Raw genomic sequence first — 19,003 nt, 5'->3', positions numbered from 1 at the left:
CAGTAGGTCATTTACTACTTTAACCAAAGCTGTCTCTATGCTATGATTGTGACACAAACAGTAATTAACATGAAAAAACAAATCTGGAGTGTGCATAAGTATTCCCCCCAGCTGCAAGCCTCTTGGGGTATCTCTCTATTAGCTTAGCACATCTAGCCATTAGGATTTTTGCCCATTCATCAAGGCAAAACTGCTCCAACTCCTTCAAGTTAGGTGGGTTGCATTGGTGTACAGCAATCTTCAAGTTATGCCACGGATTCTCAATTGGATTGAGGTCTGGGCTTTGACTAGGCCATTCCAAGACATTTAAATTTTTCCCTTTAAACTACTCCAGTGTAGCTTTAGCAGTATGTTTACAGTCATTGTCCTGCTAGACTGTGAACCTTTGTCCCAGTCTCAAACCTCTGGCTGACTCAAACAGGTTTTCCTCCAGAATTGCCCTGTATTTAGTGCCATCCAGCTTTCTTTCAGTCCTGACCAGCTTTCCTATCCCTGCAGATGAAAAACATCCCCACAGCATGATGCTGCCACCACCATGCTTCATTGTAGGGATGGTGTTCTCAGGGTTTGGGTTTGCGCCACACATGGCATTTCCCATGATGGCCAAAAAGTTAAATTTTAGTCTCATTTGACCAGAGAATCTTCTTCCATGTGTTTGGGGAGTCTGCCACATGCTGTTTGGCAAACTCCAAACATGATTTTTTTAAGCAATGACTTTTCGGGCCACTCTTCCATAAAGCCCCACTAAAGTGGTCCTATGGACAGATACTCCCATCTCCGCTGTGGATCTTTTCAGCTCCCTCAGCGTTATTGTTGGTGTCTTTATTGCATCTCTGATTAATGCCCTCCTTGCCTGGTCTGTGAGTTTTGGTGGGCGGCCTTTTTCTTGTCAAGTTTGTAGTGATGCCATATTCTTTTCATTTTGCTATAATGGATTTAATGGTGCTATGTGGGATATTCAAAGTTTGGGATATTTTTTATAACCCAACCCTGATCTATATTTCTCCACAACTTTGTCTTTGACCTGTTTGGAGTGTTCCTTGGTTTTCATGTTGCTTGCTTAGTAGTGTTGCAGAGTCAGGGTCCTTTCAGAACAGGTTGTTTTATACAGACATTATGTGACAGATCATGTGACACTTTGATTGCACACAGGTGGATCGTAATCAACTAATTATATGACTTATGAAGTGAGTTGGTTGGCTCAGCTCTTATTCAGGGGTTTCATATGAAAGGGGGTGAATACTTATGCACACTCCAGATTTCTGTTTTTTCATCTTAATTATTGTTTGTGTCACAATAAAAAAACAATATGTACCTTTAATGTGGTAGGCATGTTGTATAAATCAAATGGTGCTAGCCTCCCAAAAATCCATTTTAATTCCAGCTTGTAATGCAACAAAACAGGACAAATATCAAGGGGGATGAATACTTTTGCAAGGCACTGTACTAAAACTATACACACAACACAGTCAGAGTACATTGAATTCAGTGAGGTCATGCAAAAAGGAGGATGGTATCTGAGGTACAACAATAGTATAATGGCAAGGATGGTCCAGGTCAGATGTTTATGACATAGATGGCACGGGGAAAGAAGCGACTCTTATGTCTGGTGGTTCTGGTTCGCAGTGCTCTATAGCACCTGCTGGAGGGGAGGTGTTAGAGAAGGTTGTGTCCAGGGTGTGAGGAATCCTTAATGATTTTCTCTGCCCACTTCCTGGTTCATGAAATGTACAAATCCTGGAGGCTGGGCAGGGGAGCACCGATAATCCTTTCTGCTAACCTTACTGTTCACTGCAGTCTGTTCCTGTCCTGTTTTGTGGCTGCTCCAGACCAGACTGCTTGCTTGTCTTAAGATGTGCACAGGACAGATTCAGTGACAGTGGTGTAGAGCTGTGTCAGCAACTCCTGCGACCGACCATGCTTCCTGAGTTGCTGCAGAACGTACATCCTCTGCTGGCCTTTTTAAAAGATGGAGTCGATGTTGGATTCCCACTTCAAGTCTTGTGAAATGGTAGTTCTCAGGAACTTGAAGGTCTCCACAGTTGACACAGGACTGCTGGATATTGTGAGGGGGAGTATCGCACAGGGGCATCTCCTGAAGTCCACTATCATCTCCACTGTCTTGAGCATGTTTAGCTCCAGGGTATTCTGACTGCACCAGAGAACCAACCGTTTCAACCTCCTGCCTGTATGAAGATGTGTCACCATCTTGGATGAGGCCTATGACTGTGGTGTCATCTGCAAATTTCAGGAGTTTTACAGTTGGGTCCATGGAGGCGCAGTCATTGGTGTCAAGGGAGGAGAGCAGTGGAGAACGGACGCATCCCTGAGGAGCACCAGTGCTGATTGACCACGGGCTGGAAGTGACTGCCCCCAGCTTTACTTGCTGTTCTCTCTCTATCAGGAAGCTGGTGATCCGCTGACATATCGCAGGTGAGACATTGAGCTGGGACAGTTTAGAGGAAAGGATTTCTGGAATTATGGTGTTGAATGCCAAGCTGAAGTCTATGAACAGGATTCTTGCATAGGTTCCTGGGCAGACAAGATGTTGCAGGATGTAGTGCAGTTCCATATTGTCTGCATCATCCACTGACCTGTTTGCCCTGTATGCAAACTGCAGGGGGTCTAGCAGGTGACCTGTAATGCTCTTCAGGTGAGCTAACACTAGTCGTTCAAAGGACTTCATGACCACAGACATCAGAGCAACAGGCTTGTAGTCATTCAGTCCTGTGATGGAGGGTTTCTCGGGGACCAGAATGATGGTGGAGTGCTTGAAGCAGGAGGGAACTTGACACAATTCTGGGGGTCTGTTGAAGATCTGTCTAAAGATTGGAGCCAGTTGGTCAGCACAGGCTTTAAAGGAACAGTCCACCGTACTTCCATAATGAAATATGCTCTTATCTGAATTGAGACGAGCTGTTCCGTACCTGTCCGAGCTTTGCGCGACCTCCCAGTCAGTCAGACGCAGTCAGACGCGCTGTCACTCCTGTTAGCAATGTAGCTAGGCTCAGTATGGCCAATGGTATTTTTGGGGGCTGTAGTTAGATGCGACCAAACTCTTCCGCGTTTTTCCTGTTTACATAGGTTTATATGACCAGTGATATGAAACAAGTTCAGTTACACAAATTGAAACATAGCGATTTTCTATGCTATGGAAAGTCCGCACTATAATGACAGGCGTACTAACACCTTCTGCGCGCTTCGACAGCGCATTGATATCTGAGCTCCGTATCAATGCGCTGCCGAAGCGTGCAGAAGGTGTTAGTACGCCTGTCATTATAGTGCGGACTTTCCATAGCATAGAAAATCGCTACGTTTCAATTTGTGTAACTGAACTTGTTTCATATCACTGGTCATATAAACCTATGTAAACAGGAAAAACGCGGAAGAGTTTGGTCGCATCTAACTACAACCCCAAAAAATACCATTGGCCATACTGAGCCTAGCTACATTGCTAACAGGAGTGACAGCGCGTCTGACTGCGTCTGACTGACTGGGAGGTCGCGCAAAGCTCGGACAGGTACGGAGCAGCTCGTCTCAATTCAGATAATGCCGCTTTTCCACTACAAATGCGGCTGAGTCGGGCTGAGCCGTGCCGTGCTGAGTTGGGCTGAGTCGAGCTGAGCGGGGCTATTGAAGTTGCATTTCAACTACAACCGCGCTGAACCATGCTGGCTGGAATTGGGTGGATACATTGGGTGGAGTTAGCGAAAGTGGGTGGACGTCACGTGATGTCGTTAAGCAGCGCAAACAGTGACATCAGTGAGCTTTTAAGCGGTAGTCTCACGACCCGGATAGGAAACAATAAACATGGAGGACATGGAGTCGTTAGTGTTGCTGGTCTTGAGCTGTGGCTTGTTGTCACCGACAACGCCAACAGATACTGGCAAGAGCGTATAGATGAGGCGAGGCGCATAAGGCTTCAGAAATTCTCATAATTCGTAATTATTCTTCCGGGTTTACGGTGTTTACAGATCCCAGCGTGCTCGCGGGGCGTGTGTGGGCATGTGAGGACACTCCTCCTCACCAATCAGTGCACAGGGGAGTGTCTGCTCACGCCCCCAGCCTCACTCGGCTCGCTTCAGCCCCACTCCAAAACGGTGCGAGTTTTAGGGGCTAAGCAGGGCTGAAGCGAGCCGAGTCGTGCTGTTCTTTGGTAGTCGAAACGCGAGCCGTGTCGGGCTGAAGTGAGCTGAAGCGAGCTGAAGTGAGCTGAAAAAGGGTAGTGGAAAAGGGCCATAAGAGCATATTTCATTATGGAAGTACGGTGGACTGTTCCTTTAAGACAGGAGGGGGAGACTCCATCTGGGCCTGGTGTTTTCCTGATTTTCTGACTCTGGAAGCGCCATCTCACATCCTCTTCACACACCTTGAGTGAAGCCTTAACATCAGGGGAGGGGGGAGGGGAATTACAAAGGGTGTGATAAGGGCTGTTGTTGATAGGCTGAAGTGGGTGAGGGGTATGAAACCTGCAGTAGAAGGCATTCAGGTTGTCAGCCAGGTCTTTGTTTTCCTCAGCAAGGGGGATGGTCTCATGTAGTTGGTAATGTCCTGCAGGCCTCTCCACATTGATGCAGGGTCGTTGGCTGAAAACCTGTTTTCCAGCTTTTCAGTGTAGCTTCTCTTATGGCCCTTTTCCACTACCCTTTTTCAGCTCACTTCAGCTCACTTCAGCCTGACACGGCTCACGTTTCGACTACCTCAGAACAGCACGACTCAGCTCGCTTCAGCCCTACTCAGCCCCCAAAACTCGCACGGTTTTGGAGTGGGGCTGAAGCGAGCCAAACTGAGCCGAGTGGGTCTAGGGGCGTGAGGAGACACTCCCCTGTGCACTGATTGGTGAGGAGGAGTGTCCTCACATGCCCACACATGCCCCGCGAGCACGCTGGGATCTGTAAACACCGTAAACCCGGAAGAAGAAGAATTACGAATTACGAGAATTTCTGAAGCCTTATGCGCCTCGCCTCATCTATACGCTCTTGCCAGTATCTGTTGGCGTTGTCGGTGACAACAAGCCACAGCACCAAGACCAGCAACACTAACGACTCCATGTCCTTCAGTTTATTGTTTACTATCCGGGTCGTGAGACTACCGCTTAAAAGGTCACTGATGTCACTGTTTGCGCCGCCTAACGACATCACGTGACGTCCACACACTTTCGCTAACTCCACCCAATGTGTCCACCCACTTCCAGCCAGCACGGTTCAGTGCGGTTGTAGTTGAAATGCAACTCCAACAGCCCCACTCAGCTCGACTCAGCCCAACTCAGCCGCATTGGTAGTGGAAAAGCGGCATTAGCTACTCTGATTTCCTTAGTCAGTGTGTTTCTGGCCTGCTTGTATCAGTCCCTGTCCCCACTTTTGTAAGCATTCTCCTTGGCCTGTCAGAATTGCCTTAGTCTGGATGTGAACCATGGTTTATTATTGCTGTAAGTGTAGCAGGACTTGGTTGGTACACACATGTCTTCACAAAAGCTGATATAGGATGTCCCAGTGTCTGTCAGTTTGTCCAAGTTGTCAGTTGCAGCTTCAAAAACACTCCAATCAGTTCAGTCAAAACAGTCTTGCAGTTTGTGTTTTGCCTCGCTGGTCCATTTCTTCACAGTTTTCACCACAGGTTTTGCAGATTTTAATTTCTGCCTGTAGGTTGGGATGAAATGGACTAAGCAGTGGTCAGAGAGCCCCAAAGCTGCATGGGGAACAGGGCGAGATGCATTTTTTAGAGTTGGGTAACAATGGTCCAGGATGCTATTATGCCTGGTGGGGGCAATTAAAATGCTGTTTATATTTTGGTAGTTCCAGGTTTAATTTTGCCCTGTTAAAGTCCCTAAGAATTATGAAAGTTTTTGTTTCCAGCTGGCTAACTGATCAGCCAGGGTTTGTAGAGCATCATACATGCTGGCCTGGGGTGGGAAGAAAACATCAACCAGGGTGAAGAAAGAAAACTCTTGCAGTGAATAAAATGGCTTGTAATTTAGAAACAGTAACTCCAAATTCGAGCTGCAGTATTTACTGAGCACTGTGACATCTGTACACCATCCATCCATTATCCGTAACTGCTTATCCTGTGCAGGGTCACAGGCAAGCTGGAGCCTACCCCAGCTGACTATGGGTGAGAGTCAGGGTACACCCTGGAAAAGTCGGCAGATCATTGCAGGGCTGACACATATGCCGCTTTTCCACTACAAACGCGGCTGAGTTGGGCTGAGCCGTGCCGTGCTGAGTCGAGCTGAGCGGGGCTGTTGGAGTTGCATTTCAACTACAACCGCGCTGAACCGTGCTGGCTGGAAGTGGGTGGACACATTGGGTGGAGTTAGCGAAAGTGGGTGGACGTCACATGATGTCGTTAAGCAGCGCAAACAGTGACATCAGTGAGCTTTTAAGCGGTAGTCTCACGACCCTAATAGTAAACAATAAACATGGAGGACATGGAGTCGTTAGTGTTGCTGGTCTTGGTGCTGTGGCTTGTTGTCACCGACAACGCCAACAGATACTGGCAAGAGCGTATAGATGAGGCGAGGCGCATAAGGCTTCAGAAATTCTCGTAATTCGTAATTATTATTCTTCCGGGTTTACGGTGTTTACAGATCCCAGCGTGCTCGCGGGGCGTGTGTGGGCATGTGAGGACACTCCTCCTCACCAATCAGTGCACAGGGGAGTGTCTGCTCACGCCCCCAGCCTCACTCGGCTCGGTTTGGCTCGCTTCAGCCCCACTCCAAAACGGTGCGAGTTTTAGGGGCTAAGCAGGGCTGAAACGAGCTGAGTCGTGCTGTTCTTTGGTAGTCGAAACGCGAGCCGTGTCGGGCTGAAGTGAGCTGAAGCGAGCTGAAGTGAGCTGAAAAAGGGTAGTGGAAAAGGGCCATTAGACACAAACAACCATTCACACTCACATTCACACCTATGGTCAATTTAGAGCCACCAATTAGCCTAACCTGCATGTCTTTGAACTGTGGGGGAAACCGGAGCACCTGGAGGAAATGCACGCAGACACGGGGAGAACATTCAAACTCTACACAGGATGGCCCCTGTCGGCCACTGGGCTTGAATCCAGAATCTTCTTGCTGTGAGGCAACAGTGTTAACCACTACGCCACCATGCCGCCCATCTGTACACCAACCTTCATTTATATGGAAGCAAATTCACTGCCTCTCTTTTTCTCCCCGACAGCACCGCTACATGGTATATATACACTCGGTATAAGTGGAAACCCAGGAGAGTAGACCACTACTCTCTAGGGATTGAATCACTTAGCTAGGTTTCAGTGAAACACAGGGCAGCAGGACATGTAAAGTTCTTGTTCGTCCTGTTGAGAAGAAACAGCTCATCCATTTTGTTGGGCAAGGAGCGAAGATTCACCAGGTGGATTGATGGAAGCTGAGCTCTAAAGCCCCGTAAAAGGAGTTTCACGAGCGCACCATCTTGAAAGTGAATTACATATACATGTGTACATTTCTGTATAAATGTACACCAACTGCTGGAGCCAAGTTCATTGTGTGTGTAAACACAGTTGGCCAGTAAATCAGATACTGATTCTGATCATCTCATCTCATTATCTCTAGCTGCTTTATCCTGTTCTACAGGGTCGCAGGCAAGCTGGAGCCGATCCCAGCTGACTATGGGCAAGAGGCGGGGTACACCCTGGACAAGTCGCCAGGTCATCACAGGGCTGACACATAGACACAGACAACCATTCACACTCACACCTACGGTCAATTTAGAGTCACCAGTTATCCTAACCTGCATGTCTTTGGACTGTGGGGGAAACCGGAGCACCCGGAGGAAACCCACGCGGACACGAGGAGAACATGCAAACTCCGCACAGAAAGGCCCTCGCTGGCCACGGGGCTCGAACCCGGACCTTCTTGCTGTGAGGCGACAGCGCACCACCGTGCTGTGAGGCGACAGCGCACCACCGTGCCGCCCTGATTCTGATCATAAAAATGTAAAAGTGAGGGAGGCCTGGGGAACACCAGAACTTGGATATTTTATTGAACTGATGAAGCCTTTTTATTGATATTACAGAATTGCTGAAGAAAACAGACAGAGAGAAAATGCTGCAGCAATCAGAATTCAGAGCTGGGTTCGAGGCTGTCAGCTGCGCGCCTATCTCAGGTACGAGTGCCAACAACAAGCTCATTCTTTTACTTTGAATTTGATAGTATAAACTTTCGTGTGATACTTCTGTAATTTTAAGATATTAATCCAAATTTTGATCACTGATTAGGTCAAAGTAGGCAATTTTTCATTCTTAATATTTTATATGTCTATTTGTAAGCATGTGATGATTTACTCAAGGCACGATTCGATTCGATGGACAATATTGGGTTCACAATTCAATTTTCACACAATATTTTTGAAATTTTTTTTTAACCAAAAAAAGCAATATTTATTTTTCTATTCTTTCTGACTTAAATAAATGAACCCTTTTGGTTCATTTTCTTAATAACCAACAATAATTATTTACCCACATTTGTAAAGGTTGGAATAAAATATAATAGCCCGTTAATTAAAATATTCTTTTCGTTAAAAATAAAAAAGTGAATAATAAATATTCATTTTCTTAATAAACTTAATGAACATTTATTCTGCCTCAGTTTGCTTCTGTTTTCTAAATCTTTCAGCAGTCTGTGAAAAGAGAGCTCTGATTTCTTGTTAAATCTATTTGTACAGTCAATCACACAGCAGCTCTTTCACACTTTACATCCATTTCTGTGTGTTTTCTCAACATTAGAGCTATGTTACTTCCACCTACAGTGGTCACATGTATTCCCTCTATTGCGCCCTCTGCTGTCTAAATAACACAATTACAGTGAGGAAAACCTAAGATATTACACAGCCTGATAATAATCACCATTCATTTATTAGTTGATTGATTCAAATCATCATAAATTTATATACAGTAATGGTTTATCATCACACCATATATCATTACATGTTATTTGTCTTCAGACCAATATTTTAGGATAAATTCTTCTTTGGTTTTCTCCCACCTCCCAAAAACAATATATCTAAGCTACAGTGTCTTGCAAAGCATCCCAAGGGGACACTGCATCCCCTTTGGTGTTTGTCCTGTTTTGTCACATTACAGGATGGAATTAAAATGGATTTTTGGAGGGTTAGCACCATTTGATTTACACAACATGCCTACCACTTTCAAGGTGCACATTTTTTTTATGTGACACAAACAATAAATAAGATGAAAAAACAGAAATCTGGAGTGTGCATACGGTAAGTATTCACCCCCTTTTGTAGGAAACCCCTAAATAAGAGCTGGTCCAACCAATTCACTTCATAAGTCACATAATTAGTTGATTACGATCCACCTGTGTGCAGTGAAAGTGTCACATGATCTGTCACATTATGTCTGTATAAATCAACCTGTTCTGGAAGGACCCTGACTCTGCAACACTACAAAGCAAGCAACATGAGAACCAAGGAGCCTCCAAACAGGTCAGAGACAAAGTTGTGAAGAAGTATAGATCAGGGTTGGGTTATAAAAAAATATCCCAAACTCTGAATATCCCAGGGAGCACCATTAAATCCATGATAGCAAAATGGAAAGAATATGGCATCACTACAAACCTGACAAGAGAAGGCCGCCCACAGACTCACAGATTGGGCAAGGAGGACGTGAAACAGATGCAACAAAGACACCAATGATAACACTGAAGGAGCTGCAAAGATCCACAGCGGAGATGGGAGGATCTGTCCATAGGATCACTTTAAGCCGTACACTCCACAGAGCAGGGCTTCATGGAAAACTGGCCAGAAAAAAGCCATTGCTTCAAGCAAAAAATAATAAAACATGTTTGGAGTTTGCCCAACAGCATGTGGCAGACTCCCCAAACACATGGAAGATGATTCTCTGGTCAAATGAGATTAAAATTGATCTTTTTGGCCATCGTGGGAAACGCCATGTGTGGCGCAAAACCAACACCTTGAGAATACCATTCCTACAGTGAAGCATGGTGGTGGCAGCATCATGCTGGGGGGATGTTTTTAAGCTGCAGGGACAGGAAAGCTGGTCAGGATTGAAGGAAAGATGGATGGCACTAAATACAGGGCAATTCTGGAGGAAAACCTGTTTGAGTCGGCCAAAGGTTTGAGACTGGGACGAAGGTTCACATTCCAGCAGGACAATAACCCTAAACGTACTGCTAAAGCTAGAGTGGAGTGGTTTAAAGGGAAACATTTAAATGTCTTGGAATGCCTTTGTCAAAGCCCAGACCTCAATCCAATTGAGAATCGTTGGTATAACTTGAAGATTGCTGTCCACCATCACAACCCATCTAACTTGAAGGAGTTGGAGCAGTTTTGCCTTGAGGAATGGGCAAAAATCCCAGTGGCTAGATGTGCTAAGCTAATAGAGACATACCCCAAGAGATTTGCAGCTGTAATTGCAGCAGAAGTTGGCTCTACAAAGTATTGACTTTGGAGGGTGAATACCTATGGTATGCACACTCCAGATTTCTGTTTTTTTTTTTTCATTTTAATTATTGTTTGTGTCACAGAAAAACCAAACAATTTACACCTTGAAAGTGGTAGGCATGCTGTGTAAATCAAATGGCACTAACCCCCCAAAAATCCATTTTAATTCCAGCTTGTAATGTAGCAAAACAGGACAAACACCAAGGGGGATGAATATTTTTGCAAGACACTGTAAATTAGGAAATTTTACACACACACATATATAAACATGCAAAAATGCATGTGTGCTGTGCATGGTGTCCTGTGATAGACAGGTGACCCCCTTCCAGGGTGTATTACCCCCGCGACAGGTGTCACTATGTACAAATGTAACTGTTGTTCATTCAGAATCACCTTGATACCTTCTTGTGCATGTGTGCACTCATGCTGGGACCTTCCTCAGAATCACAAAGGATCTAATATGACTTTATTTTTTGTATAAAAACCTACTGTTATACAGCCATCATTCCATCAAACTCATCAAGTTCCTACCAGGTCATCGCTGGTTCCAAATAACAGGGAACCCTGGTTGTTCTCCAGGGCACAAAAAGCACATTTATATCCACAACTTCTGTTGTATTTCCTCCCTCCAGCTTGGTTCGTGAGGAACCAAACCAACTTAGGACCAAACGGAAAGTTGTTTGGAGATGACTGTAGCCGAAAGTGTGGTGATGTGAGCATTGTAGAACTTGAGATTAACATCCATCCCAAGCGATCCAGTCACTACTGATTGGCCGAAACGCAGAGTTGTTGATATTATCAATGCGTCTCCAGTGAATGCCTGTGGTCAGATTTCAAACATCATTTCCACTGAAGCAAGGGTGGTATGTACATTTATTTCACCAGTCAGTCTCAGGCAGAAATGTCCTCGGAATCCTACCTCATAGGATCTGCATCAAGCATTTTGACTGCATGGTCTGTACGATGCTGGCAAGCTAGTCAGTGATCTCAACTCGGCCTGGTAGCCACAGAGTTCTGAACGGCTCCAACAAGAATAAAAAATATTCACTACAGCTGTGAGGAGAGTTATAGGAATCAGTCTCCAGTCATCACAAGTCATCACGTTAGCTCCAAGGTGCACATGAGCTCTAATGGGTATGAGATGAGAAGAAAGTGGACAGTGAGCACATGCCAATGGTGTTTATATGAAATACTGAGTTATGTGGTCACTTTGTGACTTTGTTGGAAGGTCTTGAAATAGAACTCACATATACAGTGGGGCAAAAAAGTATTTAGTCAGTCACCAATTGTGCAAGTTCTCCCACTTAAAAAGATGAGAGCGGCCTGTAATTTTCATCATAGGTATACCTCAACTATGAGAGACAAAATGAAAAAAAAAAAATCCAGAAAATCACATTGTCTGACTTTTTAAAGAATTTATTTGCAAATTATGGTGGAAAATAAGTATTTGGTCAATAACAAAAGTTCATCTCAATACTTTGTTATATACCCTTTGTTGGCAATGACAGAGGTCAAACGTTTTCTGTAAGTCTTCACAAGGTTTTCACACACTGTTGCTGGTATTCTGGCCCATTCCTCCATGCAGATCTCCTCTAGAGCAGTGATGTTTTGGGGCTGTCGCTGGGCAACACGGACTTTCAACTCCCTCCAAAGATTTTCTATGGGGCTGAGATCTGGAGACTGGCTAGGCCACTCCAGGACCTTGAATTGTTTCTTACAAAGCCACTCCTTCGTTGCCCGGGCGGTGTGTTTGGGATCATTGTCATGCTGAAAGACCCGGCCACGTTTCATCTTCAATGCCCTTGCTGATGGAAGGAGGTTTTCACTCAAAATCTCATGATACATGGCCCCATTCATTCTTTCCTTTACACGGATCAGTCGTCCTGGTCCCTTTGCAGAAAAACAGCCCCAAAGCATGATGTTTCCACCCCCATGCTTCACAGTAGGTATGGTGTTCTTTGGATGCAACTCAGCATTCTTTCTCCTCCAAACACGACAAGTTGAGTTTTTACCAAAAAGTTCTATTTTGGTTTCATCTGACCATATGACATTCTCCCAATCCTCTTCTGGACCATCCAACTGCTCTCTAGCAAACTTCAGACGGGCCTGGACATGTACTGGCTTAAGCAGGGGGACACGTCTGGCACTGCAGGATTTGAGTCCCTGGCGGTGTAGTGTGTTACTGATGGTAGCCTTTGTTACTTTGGTCCCAGCTCTCTGCAGGTCATTCACTAGGTCCCCCCGTGTGGTTCTGGGATTTTTGCTCACCGTTCTTGTGATCATTTTGACCCCACGGGGTGAGATCTTGCATGGAGCCCCAGATCGAGGGAGATTATCAGTGGCCTTGTATGTCTTCCATTTTCTAATAATTGCTCCCACAGTTGATTTCTTCACACCAAGCTGCTTACCTATTGCAGATTCAGTCTTCCCAGCCTGGCGCAGGTCTACAATTTTGTTTCTGGTGTCCTTTGACAGCTCTTTGGTCTTGGCCATAGTGGAGTTTGGAGTGTGACTGTTTGAGGTTGTGGACAGGTGTCTTTTATGCTGATAACGAGTTCAAACAGGTGCCATTAATACAGGTAACGAGTGGAGGACAGAGGAGCCTCTTAAAGAAGAAGTTACAGGTCTGTGAGAGCCAGAAATCTTGCTTGTTTGTAGGTGACCAAATACTTATTTTACTGAGGAATTTACCAATTAATTAATTAAAAATCCTACAATGTGATTTCCTGGATTCTTTCCCCCCATTCTGTCTCTCATAGTTGAAGTGTACCTATGATGAAAATTACAGGCCTCTCTCATCTTTTTAAGTGGGAGAACTTGCACAATTGGTGGCTGACTAAATACCTTTTTGCCCCACTGTATTCAGTCACATATTTTTAGCATAAACTGAAACGTGTATGGTGCTAAAATTTAAAAGTGTTTTTTTTCTCTCCCCATGCTGGTGGTCCATTACAGTGTTTTCATGAGCTTAAAGTGCTGTGGACAATTGCTGCCCTGTGAGCTACATTTTATCTGGCCTTTCCAATGCTAAATCATTGTCTATTTTAGTCTTTAGACATCGAAATTAGCAAGAACATTTGGTGCTCCAGCAGTGTAACCTCCATATATTTCTGTGCAGTCAGCAGACAAACTTCCAGACAGTAGGTTCATTTAGATTACTTTAGTTAATTGATCAGTGTGTTAAGTGGTTAATTAGGCGCAATCTGAGCGCCTTAAGTGCAGTTCTTGGGTTACCACCTTCCCTATATACGCATTGATTTTCTGGGGTTATAAATGGTCTTTTTAAAACTGATGGCCGTGTTGAGTTCAGCATTGCCATACACATGCATTTAGAGGGGATGGTTTTGATGAATGAATGCAAATGAACAGTAGTCTGAGAAGCGCCAGCCATTTAGGGCTCTTAGGAGGAAGCTTTCTAAATGTTCCTTTCACTGTTAATATCTAACAAAGATGATTAACTTGGAAATATTATTGCAGCTATCTACACTGGAACGCAACCATAATACAGAAAACATGGCGGGCTTTCAGCGCACGGCAGTACTTTAGGCAAAGGCTAAAGGTAAGCTGTGCCATTGTGTAATATTGATTATGTTATGATTACCCTCATTAACATTCAGCGGTTACAGGCATGCCATGACTTACACCTCAAGTAGCTTTGTAATTTGACAGCATGTATTGATTAGCGATGAAATGCCTTATCCAAAAGAGGCTGCTGATGTAGTGCACTTATTCCTCTTCTGACAGTCATTACGGAGGCATTCTTTTATATTGGTTCTTTAACAGCCAACTTCAGAATTATTGGCACTCTTCAAGAAAACTGGCAACAAAATTATACAAAGCACGAATATTTCAGTATTACCTACAAACAACTAGATAACTGATTTGCTCTTCCTCTTTTTATTCAACTGTAGCATTTTTTAAATATAAGTGTGTGGTAAAATTAGACAGCCGAAGAAATGCATCATATAAATGTAAAACACATCATCACCCGGCGGCACGGTGGTGTAGTGGTTAGCGCTGTCGCCTCACAGCAAGAAGGTCCTGGGTTCGAGCCCCGGGGCTGGCGAGGGCCTTTCTGTGTGGAGTTTGCATGTTCTCCCCGTGTCCGCGTGGGTTTCCTCCGGGTGCTCCGGTTTCCCCCACAGTCCAAAGACATGCAGGTTAGGATAACTGGTGACTCTAAATTGACCATAGGTGTGAGTGTGAATGGTTGTCTGTGTCTATGTGTCAGCCCTGTGATGACCTGGCGACTTGTCCAGGGTGTACCCCGCCTTTCGCCCGTAGTCAGCTGGGATAGGCTCCAGCTTGCCTGCGACCCTGTAGAACAGGATAAAGCGGCTAGAGATAATGAGATGAGATGAGATATGTAAATAGTTAAAAATTAATTACAGTCAGGTTGTGAAATGAAAAAAAAAAAGGTTCAAGTCTGGAACAGTTTCCATAATCAGATATTCAAAATAGTTGATTCTTATTGTTGCTAAGTTCCTTCACAAGAACAACCCATAAAGGCAGCTCCTGATTTTGTCAAGCCTCTTCGAAACTACAGTTAAATACACTATATGGTCAAAAGTTTGTGCACCCCTGACCATCACACCCATATGTCCTTGTTGAACATCTCATTCCAGATTTATTCTCCTTCACTGTTATCATGAGCTCCACTCATCTCTTCTTTTTTCTTCTCTACTGGGAAGACTTCCCAGTAGATTTTGGGGCATGACTGTGTGGACTTGTGTTCATTCAGTTCAGCTACAAGAGCATAAGTGAGATCAGACACTGATGTTGGGATGTTGAGGCTCCAGTTCTAGTTCGTCCCAAAAGTGTTCAGTGGGGTTGAGTTCAGTCAGGGCTCAGTGCAGGACACTCGAGTTCTTCGTTCATTCCAACCTTCACACACCATGTCTTTATGGAGCTCTCTTTGCGCACAGTTTCAAATGGTCCCTTAGTTCCAAATTGTAATGTTAGAATTTACAAAGACATGTTGTGTGCTTCCAAACTTGTTGCAACAGTAGGGAAGAACCACATATGGGTGTGATGGTCGGGGTGCACAAACATTTGGCCAGAAAGCATATGTGGTGATTAAATGAGACCAAATAAGCTTTTTGACTGCCGAGCATCTCATCTCATTATCTCTAGCCGCTTTATCCTTCTACAGGGTCGCAGGCAAGCTGGAGCCTATCCCAGCTGACTACGGGCGAAAGGCAGGGTACACCCTGGACAAGTCGCCAGGTCATCACAGGGCTGACACATAGACACAGACAACCTTTCACACTCACATTCACACCTACAGTCAATTTAGAGTCACCAGTTAACCTAACCTGCATGTCTTTGGACTGTGGGGGAAACCGGAGCACCCGGAGGAAACCCACGCGGACACGGGGAGAACATGCAAACTCCACACAGAAAGGCCCTCGCCGGACCCGGGGTTCGAACCCAGGACCTTCTTGCTGTGAGGCGACAGCGCTAACCACTACACCACCGTGCCGCCCACTGCCAAGCATGCTTAAATATTAAATCTTAAAATAGCAACTGCAGACACGTTATAGTCCCTATAGCCACTGTAGAAAATGGTGCTTTTGTAGCTCTTTAATGTCACTGTGAAGCACCAGAATATTTTGGTATAATACCTGGTTGTCTCTGCCATGATATTAAGACCTGGCCATAGATTTATAGTATCTTTAAAAAATAATTATCCATCTCAGGACAGAAGTTACAGGTAACATATTTCATTGTGATGGCCACCCCAGGCTTCAGTTTTAAACCCAATTTAAAACCTGTGGTTTGAACTAACAAGGACATCCAAAAACTTAAATGAGCTTGAAATGTTCTGCATAGAGAAGTGGTCCATGAACCTCTACAAGTGGATCAACAAAGTTCCCGCCCACCAGCCAGCTCTCCCCATCATACAACAGCTACCAGCCGTTGAGGGTGTTTCCTCCAAGACATGCTGCTTCATCCAAGACATGTGAAACCACCCCACCACATATTTTCAATGAAGCTGCTCATGCTGCATAAGACACTCAGAGGAAAGCACTATCTACCCTCTTCCGCATACATGAGTTGACAGACACTCAAGATTGGCCCTTGTCACTGTGATTGACAGGGAAGAGACAGTTATGCGTTCCCTCCCACCCAGAAAGCATGGTCAGTTTCGTTCCCTTGCCTCCTTGGATGGCTGCGGCATCGTTGGGATTCAAGCGTGTGATCTCTGAGTAATAGGGCAAACAAAGTTCTGTTGTGTCACTTAGGAGCTCCGGAGTACTGACAAGTTTGGAACAAATGTTTTGCTCAAAAATGCACTTAAAATATTGTGTTAAATTAAGAAACTATGCAACATCCCTATATGCTTAAGCTCTAATTATCACATTCTGTGTTATTTATTTAACATTGTTGCTCATTTTCATGCAGGGTGCCAATATTAATCAGGGTGCTTGAGTAAACTGAGTGAGAATTCTATTCTTCCTGAATAGTGTTCACAGTTAATAAATCATATCCTTACCCATAGTGAATATTCTGTGCTTTGGTTATCCAGTTTATTCCCCATGGGGCGGCATCGATTATCAAACTCAGCACAGAGTGTTTTGCCATATATCTCCATTAAGTTCCAGTCTGACTAGCATAGATTTTCCTCAGCCATGACGGCATTGTGTATTAGGAACAGCCGTGTCCCTTCAATACGAGGTCTGACTTCCCTTTACATCCTGTCTCTCAGCTTGGACTGTGTTGCTGATTAACTATTCCCTGTAAAGCAGATTCCTCTGGTGGTGGGGGGGAACGGGTCAGAAACCTGTGGTCCAGTGTCTATAACATAACACTGTCTCCTTCTCTCTTCACAGACAGCATATTTTCTCATGAAGATGAATTTCTACAGTAAGATGGCTGTCAAGGTAAATACATCTTCTTCACTTGGTCTCGAGCTTACAGTATAATTTGATGAAATCTACCAGCAGATCTTCTCACCGTTTGATAAGCAGAAGTCAGAATGTAGCTGATTCACAAATGATGAAGCACACATTATATTACAGCTCGGCACTGATAGTGCCACAGTTGTCCCAAGGAAAAAAAAAAGCTGTATATTAAATCCAGTGTTGTAGTCGAGTCGCTAGTGACTTGTGTCCAGTCCATCGATGGTATAGACTTGACTACAACACTGGATTTAATATCCAGCAGTTTTTGTTTCCTTGGGACAACTGTGGCACTATCAGTGCCGAGCTGTAATATAATGTGTGCTTCGTCATTTGTGAGTCAGCTACATACTGGGGCCTTGTGAGAGGCAAGATGGTGGCATGCATGTACACAGCGGCTCGGTGCTCTCTGTTGGATAGCAGCATTTTCGTTTTATGTGCGTTTTGTGTACTTGTCCATGCATTGGACGCTCGTGTCACCTATGAGCGAACTGAACTCCTTGTCATCGGAAAACAGCATTAGGTCTATACCATCGATGGACCAGACACCATTCCTCCAGAGATCCTGCACCCTGGAGGGCTCGAGAATGAGATCCACTACCCATTTGGGAGGCGCTGGAGGTGGCGCCGGGACAGAAGGCAGAAACAGGGTAAGAAGAGCGGCTTGCAGGCTAGGCTATGAGCTAACCCATACCGACCACCCTTCTCAGTCTCTGAGAAGGGTGGTCTTCTGGCCAACTGCCGGTCACTCGTCAACAAGATCGATGAAAAAAGGCTGAGGATTTCATCAAACAACATGGGTGACTATGTGACGGTAATCACGGAGATGTGGCTGGATAGCACTATTCCTGATGAAGCTATCAGACTAGCAGGCTACACTGTGCATCAAGCCGACAGGACTGCAGACTCCGGTAAGACCAGAGGAGGAGGAGTATGTATTTATGTAAACGACTAGTGTACAGCCACAGACATTGTTGGGAAGCACTGCTTCCCAGATGTGAAATACTTAGTCGTGAAATGCAGGCCATTTTACATGCCGAGGGAGGTTACTGCTATCTTCATTACAGCTGTTTACATCCCACCACAAGTGAACACTAAGCTAGCTCTGGAAGAGCTGCACAGCTCTATTGGCAACAAGCTAGATGGGCACCCAGAGGGAGCGGTGATAGTGGTTGGGGATTTTAACCACACAGAACTCAAGACAGTATTACCAAAACTCCACAAAAATGTATGCTTTCCAACCAGAGATAAAAACATCCTGGACCAAGTGCATACAAATATCCAAAGGGCATATAAAGCTGTACCATCTCCACACCTGGGATTATCAGACCACATCTCTCTGACATTAACTCCATCTTATAAACCAGTTGTCTGCAGTGCCAAACCAGCTGTGAAGACAGTACAGGTATGGAATGAGGAGGCTGTTACATCACTACAGGATTGTTTTGAGAATACAGTGTGGGAGGTATTTTCACAGGGGGCTGATTTGGAGGAATATACTTCTAGCATCCTGCATTCTATTAATTTCTGCACCGAAACAGTACCGAGCACCAAAACCATCAAGGTGTTCCCTAATCAGAAACCCTGGTTTGATTGTAATGTGAGGTCGCTAGTCAGGCCGAGAGATACTGCCTTCAGGTCAGGAGACATGCTGGCTTATAGAACTGCCTGTAG

At 44.9% G+C, this 19,003-nt stretch overlaps 1 protein-coding gene across 1 annotated transcript in view; it reads left to right on the top strand.

The window, feature by feature from the left end:
• The window catches only part of spata17 (spermatogenesis associated 17), a 90,782-nt gene that overhangs the window by 6,217 nt on the left and 65,562 nt on the right, over positions 1–19,003 (top strand). The window contains exons 2-4 of the mRNA XM_060932895.1: positions 8,022–8,111; positions 13,905–13,986; positions 17,261–17,311. Of these exons, the coding sequence (XP_060788878.1) occupies positions 8,022–8,111; positions 13,905–13,986; positions 17,261–17,311 (223 nt within the window). The remainder of the gene's footprint in view (positions 1–8,021; positions 8,112–13,904; positions 13,987–17,260; positions 17,312–19,003) is intronic.

The sequence above is a fragment of the Neoarius graeffei genome, chromosome 11 (assembly GCF_027579695.1).
Source record: "Neoarius graeffei isolate fNeoGra1 chromosome 11, fNeoGra1.pri, whole genome shotgun sequence".
Lineage (NCBI taxonomy): Eukaryota > Metazoa > Chordata > Actinopteri > Siluriformes > Ariidae > Neoarius > Neoarius graeffei.
The sequence above is the reverse complement of the archived record's forward strand: the minus strand, read 5'-3'. Positions and strand labels throughout refer to the sequence as shown.